Genomic DNA, 15,740 nt, shown 5'->3' on the forward strand with positions numbered 1-15,740 from the left:
CTTCCTGCCTTCAATGCATATAAACCGAGACCTTCCTTTGTCATTGGTCCTTCCAAATTCATTCACCGAATATTACACTGAATTCCTCGAGTCCCCTGCACCAAATTCCTTCATCAACCAATGATTGTAAAGCTGTTACATAAATTTCATACAATATTAATTCATGATCACTAATGTTTTCACACACAGCATTATGGTCCTTATTCACAGCACCCGTGCACCCTTAAGAAACCCATCCATTGCTAATTCCACTTTATCCCTTCCCATCCGATTCCAGTTTCACAACATTTGCATAAAATCACCCATTCACCTGATATCCATTTATAACTTCCCTGATACATGTCCCAGTATTTGACTGCGAGTTAATTCTTTCGGCCACAATTATGCATAAAATTTGATACTCTAAGTATTCTTTTATTGTCCAAACTAATTATAAGAAAGATAGACTCATTTTAAGATGTATTAGTTACTACTTTTCTTTGGTTCCAGTCATTTTGTGAAATCTATTAATATTAGGGCAATCACGCATTAGTTAGGAGTACATATGGTTGCGTTGATGCAATTCTGTTGAACTTTGTTTTATAGTCTTGGTTTGATGCACGAGGGGAACAAGAAAAGAGAAACAAAAGAATAAAAATAAATGAATTGAAATAATTATGGGTACTAAATAAATTATCTAGTTTGGTTAGATTCATTGTACAAGTCTTATATTGATTAATAATCTTATTACTTTATCACATACTGCACAATGTTACTTTAGAGGATTTGCATTGGCATGGTTTAGTCTTCCATGAAACATAAATCTTCACAAAACCTTTGAAGGAAGAAAAATTCGTTTACGAGATTACCATCAAAGGCAACGTTCTTTTAGGAAAAGAAGAAGGTTCAAGTTCGACACCGGATCTCTGACGAGTTGCCGTCGGGGACCGCCACGATCTGCCGCCGTACTTCGATGGTGTCACAAGAAATGCCCTCTACGAACAACTTCACTCTATCGCAATCCATCCTTAAATTCAGTCAATTGTACACAATCTCTAAATTCACTCTATCGAAAATCTGAAAAAATAATCAAAATATTTTTTTTTAAAATATAAAAAATAAAAATAAGATTTTTAAAATTGAATGTAATAAAACAAATGATTTGGTTCTATTGGGCGGCCACTGTTCTGCCATAATGATTCTTTAAATACTGTTATCAATGTGAAAATGACATAAAGGTGTAGTTATTATCACTATTTTAATTAAAATATACTTATAAATTTGTTAATATATATAATAATTACTTTAAAAATTATATTTTATATGATTTTTCTTTAGTTCACATATTACCTATGAATCAAAAAAGTTCACATAGTACCTGTGAATATATATTTTTAAGTCAAAACATCTTTTTAAGAAGTCAATTATTCTAATTTTAGTTTTTAAAATTTCAAATCCTAAAATAGTTGTCTTTTAATATTTCTAAAGATTATTTAAGATAACAATGTAAAGATGAAAATATGAATTTTTTTTTTAATTTTGATAAATAATTAAAGGATAAGATATTTTTAACCTTATATATTTTATTGAATCTTTTTTTTAGTTCCAAAATTTAATATTGTATAATTTAATTTTTGGGCTTAATAAGAAATTTGTTATTAGTCCTTATTGCAGACTAAAGTTAAAAATCAAGAAGAACTTAGGGAGTGAGGAAGGATTAAAAATATATATATTTTAATAAAATTCAACGAATAAATTACATAATTGTTCAAAAATTAAAAATAAAATTCACCAAATGTATAAGAAATAAAAACATATAATATCATTAATTTAATGTAATAATTGCTTAGGGAGTGAGGGAGGATTAAAAATATATTTTTTTTATAAAATTTAGAGACCAAATTATATAATATGTACACATAAAAAGTTAAAATAAAATTCAATAAAAATATAAAAACTAAAATATATTTTATTTTTAGTTTAATATAATATACTAGTTGAATTATTAAAATCCATGACATCATAACTGAGACGACTTCTCCTCACCCACGTGACCCCTCGCATCGCCACCTCAACTTTCTCATCCTCCGAAGTCCCCACACACACAACACGACAAAGCGGAAGTCCAACATGACAACAACGTCGTCTGCACACAAACAAAGTCAGAGAAATCCAACGAGTTGTGGTTCATCCCAACACATCTTGAATTTGGCATTAGAAAATGTGAATTTGTTTCTTAACCAAAATATTTTTTAAAAAGGTAATCAATTTTAAGTATAATTAAATGTCTGTTTATGAAAGGAAAAGAGAATGAAAAAAAGAAAAATAAATTAATATAAGATTTATATTTATTTTATTTTAATTTAAAATTTTATTTTTTTTCACTCTAATTAAATGTAATTAAACTTTAGAATAAAGATTAATTCGATAGATAATCGAAATATAGAAACTTGTGAAATAAGTGTTAGGATCTTATCAGAAAATCAGAAAGTGAAGGAATTTAATTAAGATAAAGAGAAAAATAAAATAACATAAGATTTATATTTTTATACTTTATTTTAAATTAAAATTTTATTTTATTTCACTTTTTTCTTTTCTTTTTTTCACTCTAATGAAATGTAATTAGAACAAAGATTAATTTAATAGATAATAAGAAGATAAAAACATGTGAAATACCAGAAAGATTTTAATTAAGATAATTAGTTAAAAAACAATCAGAACAGAACCAACACCATCATAATCATCATCATTGATTGGTCATAAACTCATAACATAACTACCAAAATCCTCACTATTTCTCTTCTCCCATTCTGACACGCAAGAAAACGATTATGAACGACATCATCGCGTGTGCTGCTGCTGCAGCTAACTCTTCTCTTCCAACCTCTGTGTTGGGTGTTCTTCACTTTCTCCACTCCCGAGGAAGATCCTCCTCTTGTGTTCACACTCCCTCTGAACTTCTAAGGGACTTTGCCACAAGAGAGTTCAATGCGTTTCTGTGGCTATGTCTCGTTGCTGTCACCACCCTTTTGCTCAGAAGACTCTTCAATCTCTTTAGGCTGTGGCATAGGGCCAAAACCATTCCTGGGCCACCCTCTCCCTCTTTCTTTGGACACTGCAAGCTTTTTTCCCGGCAAAATTTCACCTTCACTGGTGCGTTTTTCGTAATCATTTCTTTTATTTATTCTATTTTGAATGATCCATCTTGTGTTATGCTGGTCGTGATCTTTTTGTAGTTATTATAAGAAAGAATCAGTTTTTTGAGTTCTAGAGAAGTGAATTTCGGGGTAGTCTATAAATCTGGATTTTGTAAGTTATTGGGTCTTATTATGGTGATTTGGGGTCTTGTGTTATGCTGGTTCATGAGCTGTTTGGTTGTTGATGTCAGTTTTCTGTTAATTTTCTTTTGGGAATTTGTTGTGGATTAAAAGTGTTTCATGAAATGCATACCTTTTTGGTTTCGAATTGGTTGAGTGGGTGGGTTGGTTATAAAGTTATACATGGATAGAGATGAATTCCTTCTTATTCCTTCCACACCAAATAACCTTTTTGTTAATAAGAAGTCATCAATGAAGTAAAAATATGACATAAGAGTTTAAAGAACACTTAATATTGCTTTCTTTCTTTTTTTATGCTCATGAGGGGTATTATTCTAGATTCTAGATTAAATTGATTGTGTAATAATGCCAATTTTGTGGTTTTGCACATGTAGTGATTTGCTTTTGGCTGAGTAATGAATAATATTATGGCTGGATGCAAATTTTTTAGACTAATTACATAGGCCTTTTGATTTCCAGACGTGTTGTCAGAATCCCATCAAAAGTATGGACCTATTGTTAAGCTGTGGTTAGGTCCTACTCAGCTGTTGGTGTCCGTTACGGATCCAGCACTAATTCAAGAGATGCTTATAAAGGCCAAGGATAAGTTGCCTTTTACCGGAAAAGTGTTTCATCTTGCCTTTGGGGAATCAAGCCTCTTTGCCCCTTCCTTTGAAAAGGTGACATGTGAACTTTTGTGTTTCTGATTGGAGTTATGAAATGAACTATGTGATTTGTTCCACAATCTTAATATGCATGGGTCATTCTGTTTTGACTTTTGAGATATTCTTAGTTCTGATCAAACTACTCTTCTGTTCATATATTTTTATTATGCATCTCAAATGTCTGCAGAAATTACTGATCCTGTTGTTTTTATGTATCATGTTCTCATTCTGAGTTCTGACTACTGCATATTGGAATATCATTTAAATTGTCTTTAGGTGCAAAAGAGAAGGGAACTATTGGCAAATGAATTACATGAAAGATTGTTGAAGAGTGACGATGTGATTCCTATGAAGGTTGCAGACTTCATAACAGATAAAATAGAAAACATCAGAACCAAACGAGGTATCAATTCTAGGTTGGTTTCTCAGCATATGGCTTTCACAATAATGGGAGCCACATTCTTTGGAGATGGCTTCTTGGCTTCGCCAAAGGCTGCAATATATGAGGAACTGTTTATGATGATTGCTAAAGATGCTTGCTTTTGGGCCTCCTATAATGTAACTCCTTTTTGGAGACATGAATTTTGGAGGTATCAATGCTTATGCACAAAGTTGAAATGCTTAACTCAAGACATCCTTCAACATTTTAGAAAAGGCTGCAAACTATTTGGCCAAACTGACCAAGATGTACGAAATGAAAGTTCCAACAAAGAAACGAAGTCAGCAGATGGTGCACAATGCTGTTCTGGTGATGACTTCCAAGATTACTTTTTCTTTCGTGATCTTAAGGATCATCAAGATGGTAAAGAAGAACCTTGTGGGAACATCATGCGTGTGATATTTCATGGATGTCAAACTACATCTGCTTTAATCACCAATGTATTGACTAGGCTTGTCATGCATCTGGAAATACAGGATAAGGTTTCAATCTGCTCATTCTGTCTCCACTGTATGCAATTTGTAATTGCACTTTATTGTTAATCATTTTATTTTAGTTTGTTCTCCAATTAACAAAACCAAGAGTCTAATTCCTATAATGAATCTTCTTAAATGATGATGTATATTTAGTGTATCTGTTTATGTATAAAGTTAAAACCAGGAGTACACTTTGGTTTTACAATCTGCTTGATAAGAGTACTGTTTAAGGTGAATTTGTTTAAATAATTAGAATATTTTCTGATCCTTTAGAAAGGACATTCTTTGTTAGGAAATGTGCACATGCTCTGTACCTCTTATATGACATTTGTCAGTGGCTCTGTCTGCTATATGCATATGCTTTTTCCATGGGAGAAGTTACATTTTCTCACTTTCGTTTTTGAGATGAAATTTCTTAACTACATTGTTGTAAATACAATATCATTTTTATTGTAGTATCTTTTTGAAGAAAAACCACGTTTCTGTCAGAATAGGATTTCATTTCATTTATATGCTCAAAGGTGTGTTTACTGTATGATTTTCAATATCAAATGCTGTTTTATATTTTTTATTTGACTGAATGCAATTCTTGATGTTTTCCAAGGAAGCCTGTTACTTATTTTGCATTCTTTTGCAGGTTTATTCGGAGATTAGCATTGTAGGAAGAAACCCATCAAAATATGAGCATGAAGATGTTTATAGGATGCCTTTGTTATTGGCTACAATTTATGAATCTGCACGCCTTCTGCCCACTGGTCCAATGCTGCAGAGGTGTTCTTTGAAACATGGTGAGATATTGCTGCTTAAGAAAGCATGGGTGTACTTTACTGTGCATTATATGAAATAATTTATTTCAGGCAGAGTTTCTTGTGTAGAAAATCTAACTGATTTGTAATCTTTGCATGTTTTCTGTTTAGCTGTGGGCACTGCATACATGTGCTTATGCATGATTTCAAAAGACAGATATTAAATTTGAATATTCTAGTTCCTACGATCCATTAAATAGGGCTAGTTTGAGAGGAAGGTTGTGGTAATTTAAGGCAATACCAGTATGATTTACGCGCATGTTTTGGAATAATTATTTTTGATAGTTATTCTTAATGGATTAAAATCTAGTTTAGGATTGCCTTAAAAAATTTCTATCCATACTCCTGTTTTCATTTGTAATCATTAATGTTCGTCCTTATGTCAGACTTGTGCTTTGCAACTGGTTTAACCATACCTGCTGGAGCTGTACTGGTTGTACCTGTCGAATTGGTACACAAGGATGACTCTAGTTGGGGGAGTGATGCAAGTGATTTTAATCCTTACCATTTTTTGTCAACGGGTACAAAAGGATCAGGTACGAGCCTCGCTGCTTCAAAAACACATTTTGTATATTAGTAATCAAGAATCATAGATAAAACAAGGAAAAAAATGGAAAGAGAAACAAAACTAGAGAGAGAGAGAGAGAGAGAAAATTGTATTTTCTTAAATATTATATAACAAATAATTGACTGAACCTTCTAAGATGAGATTGAGTCCATCTGTCCATAATGGATACAGAATTGAGGGGTTTATTGTCTCTTAATAACCATAGGGTCCGAGGCTTAACCAAAAATCACAAAAGATCTGTAAAGAAAGTTGTGAAAGGTTAGCTGCAGGCCAGAGCAATAGACCATGATAAATTGTCCCTTTGTGATACCTTTTTTTATCACTTTTCAATGCCCCCTCAATGTTACCCAAGAACCTTGGAAGAACATGATAAGCGCCCAAACACTTGGGGAGCCCTTCTTTAAAAGCTAGGTTAAGTACTCCACTGAGCACCCCATACTAATTGATGTGGGACTTGGGCAAAACATAATTTCCAAGTCCCTATCATAGCACCCCACCATGCTTTGTAGTCCTAGCACCCATGTGGGCTAGCTGTGCACTTGCTCTTTGACTAGTCCCTGGTGAATACTGCAGTGTGTCAGTGTCACCACTCACGCTGATAAGAACCTTACGAGAACCACAGCACAAGATCTAGTTGTTGTAGTTGGAGAGCCCAAGACCTTATAAACTTCACACTAGAATCCCATACTTCCATTGTGGGACTAGTCCCATAATGTGCAATTGGATCCTAACACCCTAACTGTGCATTACAATACTTTGTACCGTTCGTTTATTTAATTTTCTTATGACTTTTACTTCCTTTAATATTTTTGCAGTAGTTTTACTTTTCTGACTTGTGTTGGATTACAAACAAACACACACACACACATGTATAAATACATATTTAATGTAGGCTTGGGCTGAGCTTCTATTTGTTTTGCCAGCATATATTTCCAATCTGCATGAGTTATGTTGGAATACATTCTTCTATACTATGTTTGGAGAAAGAAAATGATGACATTTCCTCTTGCTAATGCCTATGTTAGTAAATTCTAGCTTATCCCCTATAGAGAAATTTTTTAGTTTTCGTGTTTGAGTAGCTTTTGTCATCTCACCTCTCCATTGCCTCTTCCTATTTGGTTGGGCCATGTTAGAAAGAAAAAAATCTGTCTAATTTGGAATGAGAATTGACTAGTGTGGCCAGTATGATATTAAGCCTTCATATTTAGAACTTCTATTATATGCTCTCTGTAGGTGGTAGGGGATAAATTTTTTTGCTCATCTATCTCTAGCCTTTTGATATCGAACTCTTGCAGGTTCTACTGAAGACCTTTCTATTACAGGAGTCAGTTCATGTGTACTAAATGATCCAAATGAAAATGCAGCATTTCTTCCTTTTGGATCTGGTACACGTGCTTGCATTGGACAGAAATTCATCATCCAACTTGTTGCCTCAGTGTTGGCATCATTGCTAAAAAAATATGAGGTTCGTCCTATGAACCAGTATTTTTCCTCTTGATACCTATGTTGTGAGAGAAAGACCTAAACATAATTCGAAATTATAAAATTGCATAATGTCAAATATTGAATACTTGTCAATTCAGAAAATGAAACATATAAAAAGGAATGGAGATGAGGAAATGGACAAGGAAAGTAACTGTATGAATGCAAAGTGGTCGGTGGTAAACTTATGATGATGTGGCAAAGAGTGGTGGTTTGTAACTTGTAAGAAGTTTGTGTTGCTTTATATAGAGAGCCTCTAAAGCAGGATTGTTTGTGTTGTTGTTCCAGGGTAAATGGTGAGCAATGGTAGCACATGTAACAATGTGAAAAGATTTTAATAGGCTGAATTAAAAGAGTGATAACTGGCATTTTACAAGTATTTTCTTCAAGTTATGATCCCATGGATGCTATAACATTAATTTTTTTGTGTTCAGCATAGTGTATGGTTGGTACTTAATATATGAAATGTGTAATTGTTCTGCAACAACTGATGTTAGTTTTGAATACAGTTACGGCTTAACTCGGGATCAGATGAGGACTCAAACACAACCTTGAAGAATAATCTTCATCAGCATCATCCTAACTCACAGATATTATTTGTGAAAAGGGACCAGTGAAAGAAAAGAATCACAAGTATACTATGCAAATAAAATTGTTGGTTTAACTCAAGTCAACGGCACCGAAAAATATCAGCACCTTTCTTTTTAATTTTCACTACACTCCTTCCAAGATGAATGGGGGAAGCTCTCCTCTGGCTCATTGTAGTCATTGGGAGGATGGATGTAACCTGAGTTTCTTAGCTCAAGTTATTTTTCCTCCCAGTTTTTAAACATTGCCCTAGTGTTGGCTTCAGGCCTTGACACATCTTTTTGTTGGTGTTTTAAGCACTTTGGGTCTATTGTTTGCCTATGCAGCCTTGGGTTTTCCTTCCCCTTCTCTGGATGTGGACCTCTTTCTTTTTTCTGTTGTTATCAACTTTTTCACTTCTTGCAGGAAGTTTGTTTTTGTATCCTGATATAGTCAAAATAAAATGTACTTGGGTTGGATAGTTAGTGTATCTTAACTATCAGAATTTATGCGGACCATCTGTTTAGCCTAAAGGAAGGTTGACTATAATTATAGATGCTTTATATATTGGCATTTGAATGAGAAATGCTATATTATGTATTTGTTTTTTTTATCCGTAGAAATTAAACACGGTACTAGGGGGTTTACAACACTCACACACACTACTCAACCAACTGAGTTAGACTCCATTATATTATGTATATGGTAGTATTGGTGTGTGAACTCAGGACATTGTGCTTTTTGTGTCATGCATGTAAAAGCACATTCTGGTGTAGGACGGTGAATAGTCATCACTTAACAGACTTTGACTAACAACAGGTTCTAAAATTAAACATAAAAAGTTTTTAGGTAGTAAAATAGAAAAAAGAACAAATCTTCATTTTGGTAGCTGGCAATGTCAGATTTATTCCTCAAAGATTAAAAATTTAAATTTATTCCTTAAATGTGCAAAAAATGTGATAGATTGGTCCTGCCATTGACTCTCTTCTGTCACCTTAGCGATGACATAAAAGATGATAACTGTCACTTGTCATTCATGTGATTATCATGTGTTATCCATGTGACTAAAAGTTGATTTTTTAATTTAGTCTCTGAACTAAATAAGTTGTTATCATTTTAGTCTATGAACTTAATCGTTTATTGATATTTTGTCCTTGAACTTAATTACATACTGTCATTTTGATTCCTGATCTTAATCACTTACTGACATTTTAATCCCTTAACTATGTATTGTCATTTTGGTCCCTGAAAGTACTTAAAAATTTTAAATTATATCTCATGTTGCATGCAAATTATTAGCATAATCATCACCATATCCCCTTAATTCTATTTCATATCCCTTATATTTTTTCACCTTTCTCTTTCACACTTTGTAGTTCATTTTGACTTTCGCATCCACCATTGCATGCAATCGTCATTTATTCTTGAAAACATCAGTTCAAATAGGAAAATAACAGAAAAATATCTTAAAAAAATTGAGGCCTAAATATGATTTTGATCTTTGATATATACCCGAATTTTGCGTTTGATCCCTAATAAATTTTTCCTTCGCATTTATTTCCTGATATTTGAAAAGTTTTGTTTTAGATCTCGCTGATGCCATTCGTGGCGATTTAAAAATCGTTTTGTTTCAAAATCAAATTTAAATTTTCTGAAGGTCAAAAACTACCAAAATCATTTAAAATAAAAAAATAAATAAACTTTTCTCAATCATTTCATTAAACACCTTTCCCCAATCTCAAGGCTACCTTTGTCTAAAATAAAACCCAACCGTTAATTCACACGCAATCCAAAACAAAACCCAAAACTAGATCCTTTTTTAAAACCTCAACAACAACCTTCTCAATATCTGTAACTTCATCCTCAATGGTGATAACGACAACCCCTTGCCACCGCCCTTCCTCTCGTCAATCCTCACTCGTCTCCGACCACTAGAGCATGTCGCGTCCGCAAATTCCACGTCCTCACTCCAATAATCGGGGAAATACCTCTTCCTCTGCTAGCAGTGGTGGCGTCTCGTTCATCTCGACATCATTATTGTATTTTGTGACCTCCTTGCCGAGAATTGTGTCGCATCCTTCATCCTATTGGCCTCGGTCTTGAGATCAAGCATGAGCTTTTCCCTGACGGCGTCGATCCCCTCATCACCGACGAGGAATTGCGAGGTGTGTTTGTGTGTCGGCATTAGTAAGCTGTGGCGGCAATAACAACTCAAATTCGTGCGGTGGTGAAGATCGAAAGCGTCGACAAAGGAGTTAGAAGGGAGTTTGGTGCAGTGAAGGTGGCACTGACTTCCGTACTTCAAACAAGGCAACATGAAATTGTGAAGAGGCTTCCAATGGATACTCCAACATCCGACGGGGGAAGAAAGAGAAGAGGGTTGAAGGGAGAGGTGAAAAAGAAAAAGAAGGATGAAATAGGAGAGAAAAAAAATAATTTTTAATTTGATTTTGAAACAAATATCGGTGGAGCAGCCACAAATCACATGTCAATGACTGAATTGGACTGACAATGACGAAGGACAGGAATCTAAAATAAAACTGTTCAAATGTCAGGGAGAAGATATGAAGAAAAATTTATTAGAAATGAAAGACAAAGGTCACGTATATATTAAGGATAAAAAAAAATTATTTATTTATTTTTGTTAATAAACATTTTATAGCTTGTTTAAGAAGTTATATTTTATAGAAATAAAAAAATTTATAATTATTAGAGTATAAATGTAAGATAAAATTTTACATCAAATAAAAAATAAAAAAATTGAACATAATATAAATCAGGAAAATCAAATCCAAGGACATGGAGATCTTTTGAAGGTACTGGAGCATGTTTTTTTAAGACAAATTATATATATATATATGAAAGGGGATTACAAAATAAGACACTATACTCCATATGTTAAGCCTTGAATCATTATCCCAAAAAAACCCTCTCTACAAAAAGCACCAAAGGGTGCTCCGAGGGTCCCTCCCTTCATGAACACAATAAAGGATTAGTATACAATAAAGTTCTTGCTCTAAATTCTCTTCCCTCGCAAACAGTGGGCGTCTCCACTGAAGTGAGCGCACAAAATTTTGGCCTTTCCATCTGACAAACTCATACAAAAGCATCTTTGTTTACTGACACTTGGAAAAGTCGCAGGAATTTATCCTTTAGTGGCTTTTCCCCCACGCACCACTCATACCAAAAATGAGTATGATCCCCATTCCCAACGATCCTTTTAAGATTGTTAGAGAACAACTGAATGGGAACACAACGAATTTAAATTCGCTCCAATCATATCTTTCCACCGATGACATCGAATTAGAGGGGGATTGAACCAGACCATTTTGTATAGATCTATACCTGAAAGATAAGAGTCCCTGCCATATCACATTCTGCTCTAATAAGATTCTCCATCTCCATTTCGCTAACAAGCTGACATTAAACAATTCCAGATTTTTTATGGGGAGATGCTAGGTGCACCCAAGATTTTTGCTGGTGCACCCAACACTTAAAGGTAAAAGAAAAAAAAATACTCCTGACCTTTTTTTAAAAAATTTTGTGCACCCAGCTCTATTTTTCACGCTGCGACTGTGATTCTTCTTCTTCAGCACGCCCGTTCTTCTTCTTCTTCAGCGCGCCCAGCCCTTCTCCTTCATGCCCCTGCGCCGTTCTTCTCCAGCCCCCTCTGCGCGCATGGTGGTGTCTTCTTCTTCTTCTTCTTCTTTCTTCTTCTTCTTCTTCTTCTTCTTCTTCTTCTTCTTCTTCTTCTTCTTCTTCGTGCTCATGAGTCGACATTGTCGAGGTAAGCTTTGTTCTCCCTCCCCGTGCTGCGTTTCTGTTTCCATTGTTGCTTTTGATCCGTATAGGCTTTGAGTTTCATCCGCACGAGACATAGGTTAGGTGTAGATGATCTGCATAGCCTTTTCGTTGTTCCGCAATAGACATAGGTTAGCCGTAGATGATCCGCATAGCCCTTTAGTTGGTCCGTAGTAAACAACTTGATCCGCAATGAGATGATCCGCGTTAGTGTGAGAGATGATCCGCATTAGTGTTAGGCATGAACGAAGCTTCATGCGGATCAACTTGATCCGCATGAAGCTTGCGGATCAACTTGATCCGTAAATATATTTTAATTTTAAAAAACTTGTAATTTATGAAAAATGGTTTTAATTAGTGTTTAGGGTTAGTTTTGAGGCTTGTTTTAGTTGTTTTGTTTGTAATTGATACAATATTTAATGTGGCGAGACGCCTTTTCTATGTTTTTTATTCTCCAAATATTGTTTGCTCTTTACTTGAAGTTGCAAGGGATTAAGTCCCTCATTCTATTTCTGGTGGAGTCCTTTTCATCTTTAATATAATGTTATTTTCCTGAGCTTTGAGTGAACCCGTTCCCTACTACACATCTTTGATATTTGAGCATTATCATATGTTGTACATTCTATTCACTGTGCTACTTCATATCCCATGCATGAATAACATGCCTATAATCTGGTTAAATAATGATTTGAACGTATGTCCTCTCTTAAGGAACTTATGTTATACCTATTTATTGTGAAAGACATTTTCTTCGATTTTACATGTGTTTTACATTGTATATGCGCATTACCTTATAGAATGAGAAAACTCAATTTTGTGTAGCTTTGAAAATGGGTATTCCGTTGCATGATTGAAGTCATAACAGAATAGAATAAATCACTTTTGCTGAACTTCCAAGTTCCAAATGCTCAAATAGTCCAAAATCCCATTGTTGATTGACCATCACACATAAGCAGGTTGTGGGTCTATTAATGTTATCATAGTTGAGCATAACATCCATACCATGTCTCCTTGAATATTTCTACGTGCAAAGAGGCCTCATCCATGTATGCCTGAAATCATACAAAGTACCCATAAAACAATCAGAAAATTGACCACTAAAGCAAATAATTCACCTTAGAAAGAGAAGAATTACCAGCAAGTGGTATAGGCGTTCTTAGAAAATTAACATATATTTCCCCCTCTTGTTTGAACAAGTTAATATTGTGATGAAATTGTGTGGTTTAGTGATGAAATTTGTGGTAGACATTTGTAAATCATGGTTAGGACTAGAGGATTAGGTTGTGCCTTAGGTAGGGTTGTTGACATAGGTCTGGGGAGAGGGGATCGTGATGATTTTGACGGTGTTCCCCAGTGCCGAAGGTCTACTGCATCGGCACAGAGGCAACGAGTACCTGTCACTGTTGTCGATGATGTGCATGTGGTGCCTTTGGTACTTGTAGACTCGCCTGCGGTACCTGCTGATTAGCCGATGGTAGATGCTGACGCACAGGACACCGGTGCAGAGGCTGCTGTAGATGAGGTTGAGGGATTTCCTGGTGGACTCAGGGACCCATCAGTGCTTACGGAGTATGTTGAACATGTTACAACCAACATATGGTCCGGAGAGGTATGTATAATATTCAATTTAAGTTATTTGTTAAGTATTCTTTTTTATTGAGTTTTTGGTTACTTTAAAATATTATTTTAATAAATTGTATGTTCCTTTATACTTCAATTCAAGAACGTCATGGGTTGAAGTTATCCTTCCATGGGAGGAAGGTGCATAAATTAGGCAGGCCTGTTCTTGCAATTGAGGAGATGATTGTTGGGACATGATTAAGTTCTTTGATCGCGTGTTCAATAGACACCGACGATCGGGGACTTATATCCTCCTTTGTCGAGAGGTGGCACCGGGAGACTTCTAGTTTTCATCTTCCTGTGGGGGAGGTTTCGACCATGCTGGATGACATCACGTCTCTTCTTCATCTGCCGATCGTTGGCGACCTCCATGCCTTCCAGCCTCTGCACATCGACGTGGCGTTGCTGATGTTGGTTGAGTTACTGATGATCTCACCAGAGGTAGCCATGGCCGAGACAAGACATTGTAATGGACCATACGTACGCCTGTCTTGGCTACGAGACATATATCAGCACAGATGTCAGACCCAACACTGGACAGTTGCAGCTTGTGCTTATCTTCTTCATCTTCTGGGTTGCACTCTTTTTGCTAATAAGAGTGCAACCCATGTTCATGTTGTGTTCTTAGATGCCTTGCGTGACCTCACTCAGACTAGGAGATATGCATGGGGAGCTGTTGGCCTCGCGCATATGTACGATCACCTTAATGATGCCAGTATCAGCACCAACCAATAGGTTGCTGGTTACATCATGTTGTTACACGTAATTAACATGTTTTTCATAACTTAATTACAAAAATGTTTTGATGACGGTATTTTATTTTAGATGTTCATTTGAAATTTGTATGATTTTCATGTAACCTCGGTAGTGTTGGATATATGAGCATTTTTTGTCAGTTGCGGAGTGCAACACTGATCCAGACTACAACGAGGTGTCACCATGTGCGTGTCAGTGGATTGCCACGAAGAAGACTGTCAAGAAGATATCTAAAGCGACGTACAGGTTGCACTTGGATCGTCTCAGGATTCCAGATGTCTGTTGGATGCCATATGGGGAGCACCGACTGGTCCAGGACTTTCATTTGATTTCATGTTTTTCAGGACAGCTTCGCTAGGGGCTCGTTGCTGTTAGATGCAGGTCGGAGAGGGTTATGCGCCAGTTCAGATACGTCCAGGGTATCCCTGCACACCCTGATGATTCATGGGTGTCATTTGATAACGTAGACGATAAGTGGACGCACTACTCAGACCATCTTACGCAGCAGGTGACATACGTGTTGTGCTTGGTTAGTGTGCGTCTGACTACATAGACTGGTTCTTCGTCATATTGTATCCATTCATGACTGTGCCACAGACATCAGATCCTCCTCGAGATGCATCTACGATGCAGCCTAGACGTATCCCTCAGGTGCCAGAGTCGCATATCCCTCAGGAGCCAACAACAACATCGACACATGCGGATTCTGATGCGGACGAGCCTAGACATGCAGTGGTAAGTGCTACTATTTGGTTAGATGTATGTCATTTACTTGAATTATTTTAATACTAATTTGTATAATTCATTTGTTTTCAATTTAACAGGAGGCTTGCCATGCCATCGCCGAGACATTAGAGCATCATCTCAGCCTAAATGAAGTCACGCCAGGCACATCGACACATGAGGTCATCCAAAAATGCCTCAGGATTGTCAGGGGTGTCACAGAAGATGACAATGTGTATGTGAGGTCTCGACGTAGGCGACGCACAGATCAGCCATAGTTTGTTCACACCTTTGGTATTATCAGTTTTGGACGATGTATTTGACTGAACATTTTGTATATTTTAAGTTATTTTGGTTAATAATATTAGTTTATAATATTAGTGTTAACATTTATATGTTATTTATGTTTAAATTACTTGATTCGAAATTCATTTGAAATTCATCGAAATATTATGAATGGAAGTAACTAAATTAGAAATGTTATATTATTATTGCCTTAGTAAATTAGAAATGTCATTTAAAAATTAAAACATATCTACAT

General features: G+C 35.5%; 1 protein-coding gene and 1 long non-coding RNA gene across 3 annotated transcripts; both read left to right on the plus strand.

Annotated features, from left to right (window-relative positions):
* The first annotated feature begins 2,691 nt into the window (after positions 1-2,691).
* On the plus strand, positions 2,692-8,881 carry LOC100809563 (cytochrome P450 78A5). The gene is made up of 7 exons (XM_006582320.4): positions 2,692-3,132; positions 3,777-3,976; positions 4,238-4,882; positions 5,514-5,664; positions 6,069-6,218; positions 7,546-7,715; positions 8,242-8,881. The coding sequence occupies exons 1-7, from the start codon at positions 2,811-2,813 to the stop codon at positions 8,347-8,349; spliced, it is 1,746 nt and encodes a 581-aa protein (XP_006582383.1). The 5' UTR covers positions 2,692-2,810; the 3' UTR covers positions 8,350-8,881.
* Positions 8,882-11,425: 2,544 nt separating this feature from the next.
* LOC102666043 (uncharacterized) lies at positions 11,426-15,576 on the plus strand. 2 transcript variants are annotated; one of them, XR_003267479.2, is made up of 5 exons: positions 11,426-11,798; positions 11,893-13,709; positions 13,824-14,482; positions 14,589-15,211; positions 15,301-15,576. It is a non-coding gene; the product is annotated as an uncharacterized lncRNA (long non-coding RNA). The 2 variants fall into 2 exon arrangements; XR_001388836.3 differs by having other exon boundaries at positions 13,824-15,211.
* The last annotated feature ends 164 nt before the right edge of the window (positions 15,577-15,740 follow it).

This window comes from Glycine max, chromosome 6 (assembly GCF_000004515.6).
Source record: "Glycine max cultivar Williams 82 chromosome 6, Glycine_max_v4.0, whole genome shotgun sequence".
NCBI lineage: Eukaryota > Viridiplantae > Streptophyta > Magnoliopsida > Fabales > Fabaceae > Glycine > Glycine max.